Source organism: Arvicola amphibius, unplaced genomic scaffold (genome assembly GCF_903992535.2).
Source record: "Arvicola amphibius unplaced genomic scaffold, mArvAmp1.2, whole genome shotgun sequence".
Classification (NCBI taxonomy): Eukaryota; Metazoa; Chordata; class Mammalia; order Rodentia; family Cricetidae; genus Arvicola; species Arvicola amphibius.
This window is the reverse complement of record NW_024582322.1, coordinates 134653-157352: the sequence shown is the minus strand read 5'-3', so window position 1 is coordinate 157352 and position 22700 is coordinate 134653. Positions and strand designations below refer to the sequence as shown.

The window sequence follows — 22700 nt, the reverse complement described above, 5'->3', positions numbered from 1 at the left end:
AGAGAGAGAGAGAGAGAGAGAGCGCTTTGAGTTAGAGGCATGGAAGGGGACATAATTTGAGATTAAAGCTATGAATTATCTTAGGCAGTAAAAGCTGATAACATAGGAAATTCAAGGGAAGTGAGGTTGGCTATTACGTTGTTCCCTTTATGGCAAGTTAAACAGACTAAGTAGACAGCAGGCTATCAGGCCGAGTCTTAAGTGACCTCAAGGTGTATTATTAACTTGGCTATGAGGTCCAGCAAATGTTACCAACTTTCTGAGTGTAAGGGATAGCTTCATAAAAATGGTGTCACTCCCCTGGGCATCCACCGACCAGGCAGCTGCAGTGCTCAGCCCTCTAGCACGCAGGTGGCCAGTGGTGGACTGCCCAGCTCATGCCATGTAAGCGAATCTAGTGAACACTCTGTGTCACGCATGTCCGTCCGGTCACTGCTGCTCCTCTAGAGAACTCTGCCTGACAAGGAGACTGATAGGGGCTGCAGAGGTGGCTCAGCAGTTAGTGCACACACCGTTCCTGCAGGGTCTGCTCCCCAGCACCCACACTGAACTGCTCACACATCTGCCCGTGTCCCCAGGTCTAAGGGCTCCAACATGCAACGTACTCATTCGTGTGCTGTTTCTCAACACAGGAGTACACACACTGTTTAAAATGGTTACAATATATCTAGTTTTAAATTAACCAACTCAATTTGAAGTTTTTTCAAAAAGAAAACTAATTGGCAGGATTTTAGGATAGTGCTTTGGAAGACAGTATGAAGTTTCCCCAGAGGGGGAAAAAGTTTAAAAGGATAGCCTATCAATCCCAGGTGGTGTAGACCCAGAAGAACTGAAAAGTGGTTCTGAGAGAGATGGGCACACTGTTATACAGACTGGGTCCTGACCACAAAGATGTGGAAGCAGTGGAAATGTCCATTGATGGGTGGGTGTGGGGCAGATACACCGCATGGAATATCACTCAGCCTGTGAAGACAAGGAGTTTTTTTCATATTCTACAAGATGGATAAGCCTGGAGAGCCCAGTGATGAGAACTGCGTGTTGTGGAACACAGTCCTCTAGGGGTCACATGTCCCTTGAATGCTCTTCCAGAGGACCCGGGTTTGAGTCCCAGCATACACATGGCAGATCACAACCACCTTGAACTCTGACCTCCAAGAGTACCAGGCACACACATGGTACACACATGACACACACACAGGCATGACATGTCATCCTCTTGAACTCTCAGTACCGCTGACGCTGTGCAGAAAGGAAGCTTGGACTAGACAGAGTCATTAATGCTCTGGAATGAAGGCAGTTGGTGACATGTGTCCACCCCACAGAAGCAGAGAGCCGGGACACTGGAGCTCGGCCTGCAGTCCAGATTATGGGATGCTGCTACCAAAATTTAGGGTGGGCCGTCCCATCTCAGCTAACTAGACCAGTTCTCGCAAACACCTTCACAGAGTGACTCCCTGGTGATTCAAGAGCTTTCCAAGTTGATAGTCTTCATCACGGTGGCTCAGTCATCCACAAGTTGGCCGTGATCCTGTTAGAAACCCCAATTGCTCTGACTGGTTCACGCCATATCTGGAGTGGACAGACATTTGTTCTCCTCCCCAGGAAAGCTCACGCCACACGGTAGAGCTGCATTTATGAGTTATATAATGAAATCGGAGTCATGAAAACAGAAGGTAACGTGGTGCTGCCGGGGCCGGGGGGAGAAGAAATGGGAATAGACCATGGGTGTAGACTCTCCCTCCTGTGAGGGGACTTACTTCTTACCCTGTGGGCTGAGATCAGTGCAGTTATGCAGGATGGCAAGGCTGACTCACAATGACATGAATATGTCTACGACCATGAGCTATGCACACATAGAAGGGGTCCGTTTGAGGGCTGGGAGGATGGCTCATTGGGTAAAATGTGTGTTGCAGGAGCATGAGGACAAGAGTTCAACTTGCAGAATGCTTTAAAAAATATGAGGTGCGGTGGCTCATACTCGCAATCTCAAAAACAGAGGTAGAGACAGGCAGATCCCTGGGGCTCAGTGCTCAGTCAGTTGATTCCCTGACTAACAAGGTGAGTGACTCCCAAGGAACAATATCCAAAGTTATCCTCTGGATTTCACACACAGGCAATCACATGCATGCACACTTGCACATGCGTGAACATATGCACCAAAGAAAGTAAATCAAATTTTAAGCTACATGAGCTTGGTAAGGTTTTTTTTGTTTTTGTTTTTGTTTTTTAATTCAGCAAGAAGAAACTATGGAGACAACCCACTGTGGAGAGGCAGAAGCATCAGGCACTCGGTTTCCACATGGCCAAGGACCAGCGGGTATCTACCTTCTACACCGGCAACTTCAAACACAAGGTTCACGCTGAGGCTGTGATTTCCATCAGAAAAGTAAGAGAACTGGCATCTTAGAAAAGCCAGTGGCTAGAACTCAACTCCCTCTGACATTACTCTCTAGAAACTAACTGAAAGCCAATGGTTTTCCTAACTGTATTCCTCAATGCTTGTTTATGGTTATTAATATGCAGATATATTCCCAGCCGGCTGTGATCTCATGAATTTTTAACCAGAGATTAAAATATTAACTAAAGCTGGTGATATGGGGGATTATAAGTATCACTTAATCCTTAAATTAGGAATCTCCAAGTGAGCTCCTGATCATAATCCAATGAGCAACCACTCAAAGATTCTCAGGGTAGACCTTCACCACTGCATTGTGGGTAACAGACTTTTTAAATACACTTTTTTTATTTTTAATTGTTTTTCATTTTACATACCAACCCCAGTTCCCTTTTCCTTCCCTTCCCACTTCCCTACCCCCATACCACCCCCCCCATCCACTCCTCAGAGCAGGTAAGGCCTCCCTTGGGGAGTCAACAAAGTCTGACATACCAAGGTGAGGCAGGACCAAGCCCACCACCCCTGCATCAAGGTATCCCATCATAGGAAATGGGCCACAAAAAGTCAGTTCATTTACCCAGAATCATTTCTGGGTCCACTGCCAGAGCCCCCCCAAACAGATCAAGCCACATAACTGTCACCCACATTCAGAGGGCCTAGTTTGGTCCCATGCAGTTTCTCCAGCTGACAGTCCAGAGTCCATGAGCTCCCACTAGCTTGGGTCAGCTGTCTCTGTGGTTTTCCCCATCATGATCTTGACTCCCTCTTGCTCATATGATCTCTCCTCCCTCTCTCCAACTGAAGAGCAGGAGCTCAGCCCAGTGCTTGGCTGTGGATCACTGCATTTTGAATGTAGGTTCTATGGTGACAATTAGGGTAGTCACTAATCTGATTATAAGGGAAGACCAGTACAGACACCTTCTCCACTATTGCTAGGAGTCTTAGCTGGGGTCATCCTTGTGGATTCCTGGGAATTTCCCTGGCACCAGGTTTCACCCTAACCCCTAATGGCTCCCTCCATCAAGATATCTCTTTCATTGCTCTCCCTCTCTGTCCCTTCCCCCACTAGGCAATCTCAATCCCTCGTGTTCCCATCCCCATCTCATCCCTTCTACCCCCTCCCTCCCAGTTTACCTGGGAGAGCCTAACTATTTCCTCTTCCTGGGGTCCTCCATGCATGTCCCTCTTAGGGTCCTCCTTTTTACCTAACTTCTCTGGAGCTGTGAACTGTAGTCTGATTATCCTTTGCTTTATATCTAGTATCCACTTACGAGTGAGTACATACTGTGTTTGTCTTTCTGGGTCTGGGTTACCTAACTCAGAATGGTTTTTTTCTAGTTCCATCCATTTGCTTGCAAATGTCATGATGTCACTGGTTTTTCCCACTCAGGAATGCTCCACTGTGTGCGTGTTCCACATTTTTGTTATCCAGACACACTTTTTAGTGCCTCTATCTGAGGATCTTTAAAAACAGTGAAACCAGGGCTGGTAGGAGGGCTCAGTCGGGAAAATGCTAGCCACACACACGTGTAAGAACCTGACTTCTTGCCGGGCGGTGGTGGCGCACGCCTTTAATCCCAGCACTCGGGAGGCAGAGGCAGGCGGATCTCTGTGAGTTCGAGGCCAGCCTGGTCTACAAGAGCTAGTTCCAGGACAGGCTCTAAAAAAGCTGCAGAGAAACCCTGTCTCGAAAAACCAAAAAAAGAAAAAAAAAAAAAAAAAAAGAACCTGACTTCTTTTCCCAGAATCCTCCTTCAGAAAGCCAATGTGCTACCCCTGTGTGTAATCCCGGCACCAGGGAGATGGAGCCAGGTAAATCCCCGAGGCGAACTGGTCAGCTAATTTAGCATGATAAACGAGCTCTCAGAGGGTTTGGAGGGAGGAAAGGTAGGGGAGGAACTAACATAACTACATTATAATCTCAAAAAAGAAATGAAAGTTTTTACAATTTAAGAAAGGAAAAACTTGTCTCAAAAAATAAGGTGTCTCACCTGAGGAATAACACCTGAGGTTGACCTCTGCCCTTTACATACATAAACACACACACCCATGAACACACATACACACACACATACACACAAAAAAAATTGAAAACAGTAAAAGCAAAGACAGTTCTTACGAAGCTTGGCCTGGGGAAACCTGCAGGCGGCCTGGTGAGTGTTCATGGAGATTCTGAGGCCTCAGAAAAGCTACGGTAATTTCTAGCTTTGTGACTAAGGATTTACAAAGAGCATTTTTAACAGAAAGGAAATAAGATTTTTAAAAAATCAAATTAGAAACCAGAATTCAACTTCTTTTGGAGACATAGCTCAAGCCTGGAATTATTAGCTCTGACATGGAGGGAAAGCGAACACAATACTTTCCCTTTATGGTTCTAGACAGAATTCAATTCCAAGCCCATATAAAACTGAATTTCCAAAGGAACACAGAGACAAGAAATAATTTAATAGTTTAGCCAACTATGAATAAAATATCCTGATATCAGCACACAATCAAATTTCTGTACGTGTGTGTGTGCGCACATGTAAGGGTACACACACAAATGTATGACTATGTGTGGGTTTCACTCCTCAGGCACCATCTCCATTGTCTTTTGAGGCAGGGTCTCTCACTGACCTCGAACTGACAGACTAGGCTAGGCAGACTGGCTAGTGAGCGCCAAGGACATTCCTTATCAGTTCACGTTTCAAATGCACCATCACATCCATAGTGCGTGTGTGTGTGCATGCGTGTGTGTGTACATGTGCACATGAGTGTGCGTATGTGTGCGTGCGTATGTGTGCACACATGTGTGTGCATGTGTGCATATGTGTGTGCTCGCATATGTGTGTGCACGTGCTCATGTGTGTGTGTGCGCATGTGTGTGTGCACGTGTGTGTGTGTGCATGTGCGCGTGGGGGGGGGGCTCCATGCTCACTTGGCAAGCACATCACTCACAGCCGTCTCTCTAGCCCACAGTGGTTTTTTTTTTTAATTAATAAACTGTAGACATTCTTCTTACTCTCCGGAGTCTGGGGTGTATTTTACCCTTACACTTCATCTCCATATCAGGTTAACACAGGGCGGCAAAGGCGAACTAGGCAACACACCTGCAGAACAGGGTTGCATGTTACTCTAAATGGTGCCTAGCTCTTGACCCGGGACAGTGAAGCTCTCTGGACTTCTTCGTGGCAGTTTTGTTGAAGTCCTCAAACCCCTTCTTAATAAATTGGGTGGGGACATTAGTGACTCTCATGTTACAGAATCATCATTTGAAATTTTATAAAATTTAAATTTCTACTATTCATTTTTCTTAAGGTATTTTTTACCAAAAGATGAACTTATTTTCAAGATTAACTTGATCCCAATGGTAATATCTTTGATGTCACAAATCCAGTACTTTGCATTTGTGAAGAGAAATGATGGCCGTTGAAGCAAACCTTTCATACGTGCAGAGAAGCTTGGGTTTGCAGATTTTTGTTCTCTCTTTTCAATCTTTTTTTAAGGGATGTGTACTATTATTTTATTTATTTGGTTTTTCAGGGCAGAGTTTCTCTGTGTAAGAACCTTGGTCATTTTGAACTCACTCTGTAGACCAGGCTGGGCTCAAACTCACAGAGATCCTCCTGCCTCTGTCTCCCGAGTGGTAGGATTAAAGGCGTGCGCCACCTCCGCTTGGCATATGTTGTTATTTTAAAATTATGTTTGTCTGTGTCTGTGTGGGGGTATATGTATATGAATGTAGGTCACGATGGAGACCAGAAGAGTGTATTGGATCCCCTGAAGCTGGAATTTCAGGGGTTGTGAGCCTCCTAATGTGGGTTCAGGGCCGCTGCCAGAATAGTGTGTGAGTTTAGTAACTGAGCCATCCTTCCAACTCCTTGCTTTCTTGCTGTCATTAATGAATCTGGATGCTGTCAACTTTCAGGAGTTTCAACTCACCCAACCTTAAATATATCACCGCCTGAGTTCCCAACACCGAAGATAGAGCTCTGCCTGTTGGTTTGGTGTTGGCACTGACTCAGTACCTTCTCCCTGGCACCCTAGAACCACACAGAAGAGCATTTGTTCATTGATGTTCAGTCATCTGAAATCTACAGAGGCCAGGGGTAATACTGCACGTCCCGATATACAGGCACACCACACACACACACACACACACACACACACACACACGTGCAAACACGTGTATCCACAGTCACACCCATATACAGATATCTATGTGCATGTGTGTGTGGGGGAACATATGTGTCCATCATGAAAATCCTATGGAGGAGGAATGTTTCTTTTTCTACTTTACCAAATGAGGGGCTGGAGTATGATAAAGTCCCAGAGCTAGCAAGTAGTGATGTTCAAAGTGGTGCTGAATTTCTATGTGTATTTGTGCATGTTTTACGTACATAGGTGTGTCTTATAAAATTAAATTAAAATTAAAAGACCAATGGCCATACCACCCTGAATGAACCCAATCTTGTCTGATCTTGGAAGCTAAGCTGTGTAAGGCTCATCAGTACCTGGATGGGAGACCTGGAAATACCAGGCACTGCAGACTTAACAAAACAAACAAATGAAAACACTTTACTTTGTGAAGGTTGAAGGTGGTGGTGCACGCCTTTAATCCCAGAACTTGGGAGACAGAGACAGGTAGATCTCTGTGAGTTTGAGGCTAGTCTAGTCTACAAAGTGAGTTCCAGGACAGCCGGGGCTACACAGAGAAATCCTGTTGCAAAAAAAAATCATCATCACCATAAATTAATATTAATAGTTATTAATTAAATAAAATATGACAGACAAAACAACAACAAATCTGACTGCAAGATACATCTTGGTAATAAAGGACTGGTCTAGCATTTGTGAGACCCTGAAAGAAAATGGAGACACCAAGGAGAGAGGAGGAGGAGAAAGGAAGCAAGGGAGGAAGGAAGGAGAGAAGAAAAGAAGACAGAGGAGGAAGGGAAGGAAGATAAATGAGTAGATGGAGGATAGGCCAGTGGTTAGCTGAATGGCTAAATGGATGGATAGATGGATGGATAGATGGATGGATGGATGGACAGGGTGTGGGTAGGAGCATGAATGTGAGGATGGATGGATGGATGGATGGATGGATGGATGGATGGATGGATGGGACTACAGATGTATAGCTGAAAGAACAGACAGATGGACAAATAGGTGAATGACTGAATAGAAGGACAGATAAGAAGATATTCACTGCAGACTCCAGATCATGGAATTGAGCAAATTATAAAGGCTACACGTCCCTGTAACTATCCCAGAGAAGACCTGTCACATGACTGACAGGCACTAGCTAATATCAAAGACAACTTGCATCCTCTTCTCAACATCAGAACCAAGACTGAGGGCAAGGCTTTCATTTCAGGCTCCTCCCATCTGGAAGAAGAATCCACTTACATATACTCTCTGTGAGCAGAGTGCACAGCGGCTGCGTTGCTGTAACGCCAGAGGACAATGGCCGAGGACAGCACATCCAGGATGGCGTCAAACTAGAGAAGGAGACAGGACATTAGTGGCTCTCCAGAGTCAGCAAGGCACAACTATGAACACACAGGGGAACTGCACAGTGACCCAGAGAGTTTGAGTAAGCATCTTGGCGTCTACATATTTCTACATGCGTCTTGCAGCCACTTTGAACTCCGTGGGCAGCCCTGGGCATTACATACTGTCCTGATAGCAGAGCTGTGGCCCTTGTATGATTGACTCTGTTCTCAGATCCCTAGGGTCCTGGCACTCTGGAGATATGGGACGAGACAGTAATGGTAGGTACAATTTTATGAAATACATGAAACTGCTTATACTGTAAAAGGCAAGATGGCATTGGCATTTTCCTATACATAGTAAATTTAAAAAATAGTAAGTTAAAAAAATTCTGACTCTCATTGAAACTGTTTTAGCTAGGTTCAGGAAGTCTCCCAACAGTTTGATATTATATAGAAATCTCTATGCTTTAGAGAGAAAGAGAGAAAGAGAGAGTGAGAAAGAGAGAGAGAGAGATTTCTAAGTGTGTATATGTTATGTGTGTCTGGAGATATATATATATAGATAGATAGATAGATATAGATATATACATATTGTGTGTGCACACGTTATATGTGTATCTATGCTGTATATTTACTTCTGGATGATGTGTGCTTATGCTATGTGTTTCTATTTCTCTATCTGTATGTGTTGTTTATGTCTGACTGTGTTTATATATTGTATATGCATCTCTCTGTATATGTGTTGTATATTTATTTCTGGATATGTGCACATGTTGTTTGTGTTCTGGGTACCAGTGTGTGCATGTGAAACTTTCCAGACAGTTTGCATCCTTCATAAAACTCTTAAAAGAATTTGTAACAGTCTCAGAGCAACACTCTCCAAACATTAAGCTTTCACAACAAAGGGCAGATGTGGGTCTGCAACTGGGTACAGGATGCCCCATGTCTGTCAACAAGGAGGGAAAGAGCTTGCTTGAGACATCACACATCTCAATTCTTGGGACTGTACTAGTGCTGGCTCTCTCCTGAAGGGCTATGAAGAAATGACCTATTTCCACCAGGAGGCGGACAGAAAGCTCAGCTCCCCTTAGCAGGGTAATAGGTAGACTGACTTCTAGTGTGAGCAGCCCCAATCCATTTCAACTCCCAATGTCTCTTTCTACACCAGCAATATGTACCACCCCAGTGTCAGGACTGCATGCAATTTGGAAGGGCACAGAGAGGCTAGTCCCCCCAAAACATCCTCTAAAGCAGCTCCTTCAGAGACCATGTGCACCCCGGATGCATACGTGGGAACTACCCCATCTTGACGCCATTTAGTTCTATTGCGTTGTCTTTTGCACAGAAGCTGTTTTCCCTAAAGTTGTGCTTCCCGTGCTCATTTCGTATCTGTTCAGCATAAGCACCCATCATTCCACGACTCTGTGAGAGTCACGGCTCGGGGAAACCGTGCAGAACTTCATCATGGCAAGAATGTTTCAGGCTACTTACTGCAAACCCAAAGGCAGAGGCGCTGTACCTCATGACGGAGACAGCTAGAAAGAAAGAAAACACCGTTCAGATTTGACAGCCTCATGGTTTATGTTTTTCATTCGTGAGTTCATCAAATACAGTGCATACAACCTTTGAACATCAGGGGAAAGTTCCAAGAGAATAAAATTTTAAAAATCAATGTCTAAAAATTCAAAGAATTCAAAAAGAGGAAAAAGAAATTATTTTCAAATTCTACCTCCAACACTTCCCTCTCCCACTGTGTTCTGAAGCATCCAAGGACCAACTTCAGGGAAAACAAAGTTAAGCGCCTGTCAGTCACATGACTTCTGTGCCTTTGAAAATCGAGAAACTGTAAAGCAGAGAGCTGGGAACTAAATTTCAGGTTTCAGGGAAGCTGAAACCTGAATCTCCTGCCTCAGCTTCCTCAGTTGCTAGGATTACAGGCCTGCACTATCAGGCCTGGCTGTATTTCTACTCTGAATCCATCTCCTCTAACTGGCCTTGGAACAATGGGTGGGCACAGTTAAAAAGCCTCTCCACATCGTGTGCCCCAAAAGGCCACCTGACTGGCAGATGTTAAACTGTGACTTCAAAATGTCTGAACTTGAGTTCTTTGGTGATACCAGGACTTTACTTGGAGAGCTGCAGATTTCAAAGGAGTAGATGCCCAAGTTATCGCAGCGAGAAACATGAAGAGCCTCACCTCAGATTTGAGTTAAACAAATGCTGTCGGCGGGGTGGAGAGCTCAGTAGAGTAAATGCTTGCCTTGCAAACGTGAGAGCATGACTTTGATCCTTGGCTCCCAAGCCACAAAAGGCAGGTGTGCTAAAGCACTTGTAATCCTAGCCCGGGGGAAGCGGAGGTGGATAGACCACTGGGGCTCCCTGTCAGGCCAACTTAGACTACTTGATAGCCTGTAAACCAGTAAGAGATCATTTCCAAAAACAAGGTTTGGGATGATTAAAACCACTTCCTGTTTTTTTTTTCCCCAGAGGACCAGAATTTAGTTCCTAGTACCCATGTCAGATGGTTCACAATCTCCTGTTACTTCCGTCTCTAGGGAATCTGACACCCTCTTCTGGTCTCTTTGGGACAGATAAACATATACGCACCTACAGATAAAGAGAAATAATACAAATATATATATATATATATATATATATATATATATATATATATATATATGAAAATGTCACACCATCAAAGTTTTTTCTGGCCTATACATGTAATTGTGTTTGTATACATATATATGCAGGTATATTCAAATACAAGCATACACACAAGTGTACACACATATGCACAGGAGATAACCACCAAGGGGAGGTTTCTCTGACTCCATATTTCACTCTCAGAACTACACTGGAAAGTGAGTTAAGCCTGCCAGGTGGACAGATACAGACTAGCAAATACGGACTATCATTATTATTCATGCCCTGTGCAGCAGGGCACTGTGAGCCAGTGGGGTCCTAGTGAACTCAGGGTCATTCAGAGAGATGTGTTATTTACTCAGGACTCACCATCATCTAGTTCCTTGATAAGATGCAAAAAGCAAAAAGGCAAAATTGCATGGGGAGTTGAGTCCTCTGAAGGGTCGCCCACGTTTCTCTGCGCTAGCAGCTTCCCCCTGTGGCCAGCTCTCAGCTGTGAACAGTCATTAGCCCCAGACCCACGCAGAAGAGCTCAGTAGCCTCCGAGGACTTTTCAAGAGTGTCAAGGAATAAGTTCATTTTCTTTGACCCATAACTGAATCATAGCACATCCTGAATCCAGGATAAGAATTACTTCAACAGAAGTGGGTAGATAGGCTTATGTAGCCCTGTTTCCATGTAAATAAAATCACACTAAGGAGATTTCTTTCTTTTCTTGTATGTGTGTATGTATGTGTGTACATGAGTATGTGTGTAGAGACTGGAGGTAAAACCCCAGTGTTATTTTTCAATAGCTGTCCACCCCAGAGTTTGTTTCTTTGGTTGGCTTTTGTTTGTTTGTTTTTTGTTTATTGTTTTTTGAGGCAAGGTTTCTCTGTGTAGCCCTGGCAGTCTTGGAACTCACTCTATAGACCAGGCTGGCCTCGAACTCAGAGATCTGCCTGCTTCTTCCTTATGAGTTCTGGGATTAAAGGTGTGTGCCACTGCTGCCACCAGGCCCACCTCATTTTACAAGGTCTCTCTTTGCTCTGAAACTTGCCAAAGAGGCTAGGTTGGCTGGCCAGCAAGTCCCAGGGATCTTCCTGCTTCTGTCTCCCCAACACTAAGAGTACAGTAACCCAACTCTCTTCTTGCAGTTCTGGGGATCAAATTTAGTTCCTCTCGCTTGGAGAGTCAGCACTTGACCCCTGGAGCCATCTTCCTAACCACCATATTGAAGGGTTTTCATTGAGGCATTTCCAACCTCGCTCATGCAAGAGTGTGTCTGGAGAACGGGTCTGTACCAGGGTGACGGATGGAGGCCCAGAGAGGTCCAAAGCCCTCTATGCACGCACAGGCAAGTACAGCCCAGAGTCACCATAGGGCCAAGACGCTGCCTGTAAGGTAGGAGCTGTGTCAGCCTCAGCCACACTGCACCCTGAAAGCCCATACAAGCAGTTGTGAAGCAGGGCTCTCCTATGAGGACAGAATCGGAACTCTAAGATGTCCCTTTTCTGAGTCATCATCCACGCTGGGGCAGACTTGAGGGATGTAGTTGCCTTTGAGTCATGAATGTTCTCTGAAGTAACCCCAACCAATTCATTGTTTCACCAAGGGGGACTCGGGTGGAATCACTTCTTTGTCTGTTATTGGTCTCTCAAACAATAATAGTTGCTAACCTCTGAAGGACAGGAATATTTTAGGGTTTTTCCCCTACTTTTCTGTGTTTTCTATAGCTACCATAAGTAACCATTCAAATTAGATTATATATTTTATTTGGGGGAAAACTATCCTGTAAAAATGAGCAAAGGTCTGAAATGAGCTAGCAGGAGAGCTCAGACACATCTCTAGAAACAGAAAGCACTGCTCGTGAGCGCTTGGGGCTGATAGGAAAGTACATGGCTGTGTTATCCACTATTACATGTAGCTTTCTGGGTCCCAGGGTCTACATGAGCAGGTTGCTAATAGTCCAGAGTTCTCAGGAGTGTGGTTGTGGGCCATATAAGCCAGGTGACAGAACACTAGCGGGACATCGCTCCTTGTCCTGCAGACACCCAGCCTCCCAGAGTTTGCCTGTCCTAAGGCAGACTGCCATCTATGGTCAGGGACTCACTAATAGCTACACCCAGAATCAGGCACACAATGTAAGTCTTAAATAAATATTTGTACAGGCCTAGTTAAAAGATCAGTTTTTTGTTTTTTGTTTTTTTGTTTTTTTTAACTAAGTCAAACCAGACCAAAAAACATGTTGGCTGGAAATAAATTCAAACAGAAAGGCAGCTGGAAAACGAACCGGACCCAAGAGATCCATTGTTAAGGCCATGCCAAAGGCAGACCTGCAGCTGAGTAAGCAGGGGCTTGGAGGGAGGGTCTGCAAAGCAGAGACAAAGGGCCTTGGAAAGCGGAAGAGAGCATGCCAGCAAGGCATGCCAAGGACCAACAGCAAGACCCCCCGACACGACACCCAACAAAGACTCCTTCTTCAATTGCCAGCGAGATTTACAGAGACAATGAGGACCCATCTGTCATCCTCTCCAAAGTCAGGCAATAATTATCTTGAGCCTTAGCACTCTTTAGCAATACCCCAGGCCCTGCAACACCTCGGAGTTGTTAAATTATGTGAGCAGTAGAACTCCGTTAATAAATCAATCCCAGTTTAATTAGACTGTTTCTATCACTGAGACGCCTAGCAAACACCTCCCCCACAGCTGGGGAACAAGCCCACCCCGGAGAACCACCTCCCCACCACCCACCATCAGAGGCAGGCTCTCCGCTCTTGCTCACTGGAACCTGGGAATCAAAGAGCTGGGATCAAGAGCAGGTTCAAAAAACAAAAAAAAACAAAAAAAAGAAAACAATGGTTTTCTATGTTCTAACTCACTCCAACAGAATCTCTACTGGTTTCCATACTCTAAATAAAATTATCAGCTACAGCAAAATTAGCGATAGAATTCTTCAGGGGAAAGAGGAAAACTGCTTAGCACATTCTTAAGAATATGATCAAAATATGTTGTGTGAAATTCTCAAAGGAAAAAGAATAAGTCAACATTGTGTAGAGCTGGGGAGATGGATCAGTTGATAAAATGCTTGAAACAAGAACAGGAGGACCTATATGTTCAATGCCCCAAATCCACTCTATAAAAGGGTGTGGTATGTACCTCTGGTACGTGGTGTATTCTTGCAATCCCAGCACTGGAGAAGGGAAGATCAGCGAACCCTTGGGGCTCACTGGTCAGCCAGCCGGGCCTATTTGGCAAGCTCCAGGCTAGTGAGAGACCCTGTCTCAATAAACAATGGGAATGGCACCTGAGAAGTGACGTCTGAGGCTGACTTCTGATCTCCACACACACGTGCACACATGTATATCCACACTCACAAAAACACATAAGCACACAGACATACACACATATAATACACACACATAAATGTGAGCATGCACAAGAGAATAAGCTTGAAGAGGTTGCTGAACGCTGCCCTCGAGCTGCTGTGTCATTTGATAGCATCTTATGTCACTCTGCAATGAGAGATCCATCCCATTCAGGTGTCTCAAAAGAAACAGCTGTCGAGATGCTTTCTAAGCAGCGGGTGCCTCTCCTTTTTGCAAGCCATTTGCAGCACACAGCCAGATTGCTCTACACAGCTCACTCCATCCTCATGTTCTGATGTCCTCCTATACAGGCTGGACCTGCCCACTCCTCTCCAGGCACACAGGGCTCCCTACCGCTTTACCCCAGCCTTGCTCTTCCGCCCACAACACCTACCCCCAGGGATCCAACTAACTGACCAACCCATCATTTTTGGGCCTTTGCTTCAAGTTCCCCTCATAGGCCTGTCCTAGATTTCCTATCTCATATTGCAACCCGCCCAACTCCATCTCCACTCTCGCTTCCCTATGGTTCTTTATCCAGAGGCATCCAAGCACAGTATTCAGTCCACTGATGTATGAATGTGTGCTACATCCCCTCTGATTGGTGCCCCTCTGTGATGGTTAATACCACCAACTTGACAAGATTTAGAATCACCTAGATGGCAAGTCTCTGGGCGTGTCTGTGAAGGAGCATCTAAATAAGGCTAATGACATGAAAAGACCCACCCTAACTGTGGGCAGCAGCATCCCATGGGCTGGGGTCCTGGCCTGAGTAAAAGGGGGAAAGGGAGCTGACGGCAGCATTCAACTCTGTTTCCTGATTATAGATTCTATGTGACTAGCGGCTGCACAGCCCTGCTGGGATGACTTCCCGTCATGATAAATCCCTCAAACTGCAAGTCCCAGTAAGCCCTCCCTCCCTTTCTCCCTTCCTTAAGTTGCTTTTGTCAGAAGCTGGACCACAGCAATGAAAAAGTAACCACCTAGTTATACACCTATTCATTCACACGTTGTGTACGTCATGCACACATTGTATATGTCATTTACACGTTGTGTATGTCATTCACAAACTGTGTACGTCATTCACACGTTATGTACGTCATGCACACATTGTGTACGTCATTCACACGTTGTGTGCGTCATTCACACGTTGTGTACGTCATTCACACGTTGTGTACGTCATTCACACGTTGTGTGCGTCATTCACACGTTGTGTATGTCATTCACAAACTGTGTACATCATTCACACGTTATGTACATCATTCACACGTTGTGTGCGTCATTCACACGTTGTGTGCATCATTCACACATTGTGTATGTCATTCACACGTTGTGTGCATCATTCACACGTTGTGTATGTCATTCACATATTGTGTATGGCTGGAGGTTTCCATGGTCCAGGGTCAGAGCTAGGCTGTTACCACACATGTTTACTATCTAATAAATAGTTAAAGTGTTCTTGTTAAAGTGTTCCAAATCCTGACACAGGAGAGATGTTAATATCACATGGGGTATTAAAGGGTCACAGGGAAGGAATCACACTAATGAACGATGACTAAACTAGAGTCGGTTACCCAAAGGAGTGACTGTTTTCCCTGCCTGGCCCCTCCCCAAAACTAAAAGCTAAAGCTCTCAGCACTAGGACTAGATGGCATGAATGTTGCCTGCTGAGGTTGCTTCCCTCGCCTGGCACTGTTGGTGCTACGCTATACAGTGAACCTCTCTGATATAAAGCTGCTATTGTACATTTTGAAAATCTATTTTATTTATTTATTTTGTGTACATGTCTGTGGAGGTCATAGACAGCCTGAAAGAGTCATTCTCTCCTTCCACCATATGGGCCTTGAGACTTGAACTCGGGTCATCTCTCCTGGCAGCAGATGCCGTTACCCACTGAGCCATCCTGCTGGCCCCACATTATACAGAACGAGTGTATTCTGAAGAAGAGGAACACACTGAAGGGACTTTAAAGACCTGGCTTAGAGATGGTGCTGAAAAAGTATTTACTCATTTGATCTGCACCAAAGTCCTTAGAGGATCATTAACATTGCCTCTCAGGGAATACAAGTTAAACATGGGGGAAGCATAGCTTTTTCTCTCTCTTCTCCCTTCCACTTTCCCACGGAAAACACACCAAAGTAATAAGAAATGTGGGAAGCCAGAGAAAGAATCCAAATGCCAAAGAAACCCAAGAAGCCCTCTTAACAGAGGCTTTCCTCTGTCCTGCCCCGTCTTGCAGCCATTTCTAAATAATCACTGATAGGCTTAATATTAATTATAAATTTTGGTCAATGGCTCAACCTTATTACTAACTAGCTCTTACATTTAAATTAATCCATTTACATTAATCTAAGTACTGCCGCATAGCCTTGGCTTTACTGGTCTGCCGGCATGTTGCTTCTTGGGCAGCTGCTGGAGTCTCTCTGACTAAGCCCTTTCCCCTAAAACTCTGCTTGGATTTCCCATCTGGCTCTATCCTGCCTTGCCATAGGCCAAAGTGACATTATTTATCACCCAAGGAGAGCAACACAATTCACACGTACAGAAAGACCATCCCACAGCAAAGCCCATCACACAAAAGTTATCTGCCAAATATATTAAAGGCCAGATGAACTAGAAGAAGAAGCCGAAAGCTGACAGCACACCTCAGACAAATCTGTGCGTGGACTGAGAGCATGGCTCAATGGTGCAGATCCTCCCTCCATCTAATCAGATATGGTGATGTTCCCCAGGAATCCCAGCACTTGGGAGCCCATAGCAGGAAGACTCTGAGTTTAGGGCCAGCCTGAACTACATAGTTCTAGGCTAGTTTGGGCCCTATGGTGATATCATATCTTAAAATACAAACAAAGAGATCCAGCAAGCCATGGGTTCAATCCCTGGAACATACAGTAGGGAGAGAAAACTGACTCTCGAAAATGTCTTCTGATCGCCACACGTGTTTCATTAATGCAAAACATTACCACTGGAGCATTCGAGAATAAGAGAGTGTGTTAGCAAACTAACATATTCACATTGTGTCCTTAAGTTCTTGAAATCACAGATTTGTAAAGCTAAAAAAAAATAAGGCAACTGGATGAGCGGTGATTAAAGCTTGCCTGTGCAGAGAATGAGTTCATATATGCAGACAAAACGTCACGGAAGCTACACAGGAAACTAGAAATGCTGATTACCTCTAAAACCTGGGGGTGCAAGACTGAAGGGAGGCTCCCCCTCCCCATATGGGGGTCTTCTGTGTGCAGTGGCAGGTATGTGTCCCTGGTGGACACAGGAGCCTTGCCCCTGGACAGGGTTGTTGCAAAGCTGGTTGCTATGGGTTGCTAGTACTCATCAGAAGAAGCCAATTCAGTCTCAAAAAGCCTGTGAAGATGACATTTAGAGCACCTGAGAAACCCATTATTTGTTAATATCCACAAAACTAAGAGTCAGAAATTTCCCAGTAGTGAAGGTCCCAAAAATATCATGTTTTTTCTTTTTCAAAATCAAAACCACTTTTCTTCCTAATTATGAAAAATGAAGAGGGGCAGAAAGAGCCAGCAAGGAAAAAGAGGGTTGGGAAGAAGGTGGAGGAGAAGGGAGGGTGTTTTTAGTAATATCGTGGTCCTGAATAGTCACTGGGTAGATACACTATCAGGGAATAGTCTGTAGTATATAAAAGTCACAAGTCTCCCCTCCGAACTGACTTGATCTTTTCTTTTCTTTTCTTTTTTTTATTTTATGGCCGCATGTGGTGACATGTCTTTAATCCCAGTACTTTGGAGACAGAGTCATGCCGATCTCTGTGAGTTTTAAGCCAGACTGGTCTACATAGAGTTCCAAGACAGTCAAGATTATATAGAGATAGCCTAGCTCAAAAACAAAACAAAGACCTTATTTTGTGTTTGGGTATTTTGCCTGCATATATGTCTGTGCACTACATGTGTGGAGTGCCCAGAGGGGCCATCAGATCCCTCTGCAACTGGAGTTACAAACAGCAGTGAACCACAATGTAGTGACAGGTATCAAGCCCAGGTCCTCACGGTAAGCGCTCTTAACCACTGAGCCATCTCTCCAGCCCCTGTGATCTCTTTTTCAAAGGCTGCCATCCTATCTGAAGCAGGTGATTATATAACCTTAATATCCTAGCTCAAGCAAACAAAACTGAGCTCAAGATTCATACCAGAATAAGGTAACTCTCTCAACAAATGTAACTGGCTTTATTTGGAAATGTGTTAGCTGGAAATGGTTTTTGTTTTGTTCTGTTTTGTTTTGTGTTCCAGCCCTGTTCTGTTTCAATAGAGTATTGTCAGTGTTCAGTAACCTTGAGCGTCAGCTTTAATGGGCAACCCAAAGTAGAAACTGGAATAAAGGAAAAGAAACCTTGAGTTGTGTTTCCAAGTCGACAAGGCTTATGTCTGGTGTCCAATCTGAAGTGAGGAGATACAACAGTAAGGAGGATAGGTGCTGGGTCTGCAGGGAAAGTCTTGCTATGCCAGACCCCTCGCCCCTATGTAAACCTGATGTGTGTCCATAACCCCAATTGCTGTGGTGGCTGAAATGGGAGGCTCCCAGGAGCTTACTGGGCAACCAGTCTAGCCAAAGCAACAGGCTCCAGTTTGAGTGAGAGACTCTGTCTCAAACACACACGCGCGCGCGCGCGCGCACACACACACACACACACACAAATACACATATATATCTTGGGGGGGAGAGAAAAGAAGGAAGAAGGAGGAGGGGAAGGGGGGGGGACAATATTAAACCCATCAAACTACCAACACAAAACAAGAGAAGACTTGAGCAGGAACAGATGTGGAAGACCCAACCCTTAAAAGCAAAATTACCCACTCTGTATGACATCACCATGCCACATTTACCCAGAGTCAAACAGCCGGACTGAACTCTGATGGGAGTTTATAGATGGGGAGCTGTGTATACTATGGAAACAATGTCCCAGTGGTATTGAACTATAAATCAAAAATTAATCTATGTTGATTCTCCAAAAAGCAGATAACAATAAGGAGTAGTTTTTTTTCATCATCCAGAGACAATAACAATACTCTGATTTCTGTCCTTTTTGGGTGGTGCTGGAAGTTGATCCAATAAGCCCTGGGTTCAAGCCTTAGCACCACAGACACTGTGCACAGTACTACATGGTGATGCAAGCCTACTACCCCAACACTCCGAAGATAGAGGCAAGCCTAGGCCCTTCTCAGCTATGTAGTGTTTGGAGCCATAATAGGTTATATAAGCCCTTATCTCAGAAAAATGACAAAACAAGAAGCCAATTCCCACTCACAGTTGAAGGCAGAGAGAAACCAAGGCAGTTGTACCAACCGCTGCTCATGCTCAGCTGCCCGTCTTCATTCTTGTACTGTTTAGAACCCAGCCCGGGAAAGTGTCAACTATATTTGAGTGGGTCTTCCCACCTTAGTTAGCAATGAAGACAATCCCCCACAGACATGCCCACAGGCCAAACCTGATCTAGATAACGCCTCAAAATTGAAACTCTCTTTCTGAGTGATTCTAGGTTGTGTCGACAGTTAAAACTAACCAGCACAGACACCGAGATGCAAGCAATGGGACAAAGGCCATAATGGTGTCACCTGCCTAAATGTCACTCTCTCACTTGTGTTTATTTGTTTTTGTAATCAAAGACGTACTGGTGGACAAAATGTCTGTGATGAGCGCTTGCTGAGTGTGGCAGCAAAGTGCCCAGCTACCCACTGCAGCTGCCATGCCTTCCCTGAGTAATGATGTGATCCCCTTGAACTGTGAGCCTAGAGAAAGACACACCACTTGTATAAAAAAGTAGAAGACAACATTACTCAGATGGGAGCCTGTGCCCAGGTAAAGTCCCATACTTTGATGGTTATCACAGTGGGGAGGGAAAGTTACTACTAGCACCTAATACAGGCCAGATATCCTGCAAATTTTAAATACCTTCCTTGATCCATTCTTTTTAGAAAAAACTAACCCCACTCTAACTATATATTCAAATACACAATTCGTTATCACTTTAATTAAAGTTGCACATTCTTCACTTAAAGCTGGATGAGTACTAAGGGGCCGTCTGCTAGCTCCAGTGCACCCTCTTTGTGTGTGTGTGTGTGGGGTGGAGCCTCGTGGCTTCCACGTGCACATGTGTTTGCATGGTGGCCAGGGTCAACCTTGGATTTCTTCCTCAGGATGCTAGCTCCCAGGTTTTCTGACTGGCTATACACTAACCTTGGAGCTCACCAACTCTGCTAGGCTAACTGGCCAGGGAATGCCAGGGATCTGTCTGTCTCTACCTCCCCAACCCTCGAATTACACGTTTGCAGCACCATGTCCAACTTTTTAATGTATGTGCTTGGGACCAAACTCAAGCCCTTCTGCTTATACAGCAAGCCCTCTACTGACTCAGCTATGCCCTTGGGTCCTAGCCCAAGCTCTTTAAGTAACAGAAAACCAGACCAAAAAAAGTAAGGTTCAGCAGAGGAAGACATGTGATGGACATGCCATGATTAACATGTTGAAATCAAAACCCTGAACCCCTACCTTGACTTTTAGCCATGTATCCTCCCTAGGATGCCAACTGTCCCAGGCTGGGCCAGCAGAGCTCAGAAGACCTTCTGCTTGTTATAGATCCTAACTGCAATGATCTGAAATGAATTTCCCATCGTGGCCTTTGAGAGGAAAACTGAGCAACCAAAAGCCAATATTCTTTAGATTAGAAAACTAGTAAAGACGATTTCTATGCTGGAGGAGCTTTAATATGGCATTTAGGTGCTGCTTGTCTGTGTCACTTCTGAGATCCACATGATTAGTCAGAAGTGCAGCAGCGCCAAATCAGTGGTGGTGACATGCCCGAGCCGTTCAAGCCCCCAGTGATGACTCCAGAGAAGGCCAAGAGACTTTCTGCATCCCGTCTGTCACTGGAGCAGACTGTGTTTCCTTCATGCTCAAGCAGCCTGAGAGACAATTAAGGAGCTATTTAGATGGCCTGAGGAAACAGAGCCTCGGTCTTCTCGGGACATCCTCACCATCACACACACACAAAGAGAACGGCTGAAGCACGAGGCTAGAGAACACTAGTCACTTCTCTCCAGAACAGAGTCCCATTGTGTGTGTTTGTGTGTGTGTGTGTGTGTGTGTGTGTGTGTATGTGTGTGTGTGTGACCTAGCAACCGGAGAAGCCCACATGAAGAGACTCTTTCCACAGTCCGATCTGAAGTGTATGTTAAATCTGAAAATCCTAGAAAGTGACGCATCATGTGTATCTGGAAGTAGAAACAACATTCCTACATGGGGCCTATTTCCAAGCAAAGTTCCATACTTTGGTGGTTGTCACAGTGACAAGGTGAGATTATAACTGGTGTCTGGTACAGACAAGATCTCCTGATAAATGCCCTACAAGGCACAGGATACTGCCCACCAATAAAGAATTATCTATCTCAAAATGGCGGTAGTGCTGAGCATGGGGTACCTTGCTCTGAGCAGATGAGACCAATCTCAGGTCCTGGGGGTCTGAAGAGGAATGCAGTGTTCAGAGACCTGTGTTGTCTTTACTACTGAATACAGAAGGATGGATGGATGGATGGATGGATGGATGGATGGATAACAGATAGATGAGAAAATGAAAGTCAAAATGTAATTCAGAGCTGGGATGTGTCCCAGTTGGCAGAGGGCTTGCCCAGCATGCAAAGAACCCTGGGCTCAGTCCGCATCACTGCATACACTGGGTGTAGTGGTGCACAATGGTCATACTTGACACATGGTGAGTTTGAGTTCAGCCTGGACTACGTGAACCCCTGCCCACACCCACCCCAAAAAAATACGTTACACTTGGGAAAGACATGTCTTCCTGAGCCCAGGAGAAGCACCACGCCACGGGGACTCTGAGATTCATCCACACAGAAGTGAGACTGGGGTGTGAGATTTTTCCTCCAGTGGGAAAACATGAGGACAGTTACAGGTGTGGATCTGAGTCCAGGAAACGTCTGCTGAGATTTCCAGGTTGTTGTGTCCTGTTGTGAGAAACACTCTCACACGTGGGAGTGGGCTAGAGAGCAGAGAGGTGAGGAGCTCTGAAGACACTTCACCACAAGAGTCTCAAGTCTTCTTGTATCATCTACACAGCACCTACCTTCTCCCATACGTGGGGATGTGGGCTTTCTTCGCTCATGTTCTGTCTCCTCTATGCAGCCCTTGGTCTGGGTTTCCAGTCTTCGTCTGTCATTTTTTTTTCATGTTACTTTTGAGGCTTCTCTCTCCATCCCACTAACCTGACACAGAAGGATCCAAGGGATACCTGTGTCCAAGAAGCCCACAAAGATGCAAAAGCCAGTGGAGAAAGCGGGACCTCCCAGGCACAATAAGCTGAAAGCATTGGGTGACAGTGTTGTGTGATCAGGCCATAGTGACCGAGAGCTATGAAGAAAGGCGATGTCACAGGCTTGCTGAAGGGCTCAATGGGTAAAGTACTCGTTTGTCTCAGGACTCTTAAGCCTATGATTCTGAATAGTGTATCTGTAATTCTAGGGCCTACAGAGAGATGGGAGGCAGAGACAGGTGAATTCCCAGAAGGCTGAGGGCCAGTGGCCTGGCTTTCATAGCAGCAAGCATTATAGAGACCCTGTCTTAAACAATGTGGAAAGAGGTCAGAAGCCCAGTGTTGTCCTCTGATCTCCCATGACATGGCACATGTGCGCTTACACACACACGCACACGCACACACGTGCACACACACACACACAGATTCAAAAATGAGAAAAGAAAAGGGTATTACTAGCCAGCTAGTGGGTGGGTCAGGGAGCACAACGATGGACTAGAAAGGCTATGAGGATTTTAAAAATTGATGGAGATTTTTAAGAAGAAAGATGCT

General features: G+C 45.1%; 1 protein-coding gene across 1 annotated transcript in view; it reads right to left on the bottom strand.

Moving 5' to 3' along the window:
* Window positions 1-22700, bottom strand: part of LOC119805857 (transmembrane protein 163) — a gene marked incomplete at its 3' end in the record, with an annotated part of 158332 nt that overhangs the window by 26686 nt on the left and 108946 nt on the right. Inside the window, exons 3-4 of the mRNA XM_038317635.1 lie at window positions 9361-9404; window positions 7784-7875 (exon numbers count right to left, since the gene is read on the bottom strand). Of these exons, the coding sequence (XP_038173563.1) occupies window positions 7784-7875; window positions 9361-9404 (136 nt within the window). The remainder of the gene's footprint in view (window positions 1-7783; window positions 7876-9360; window positions 9405-22700) is intronic.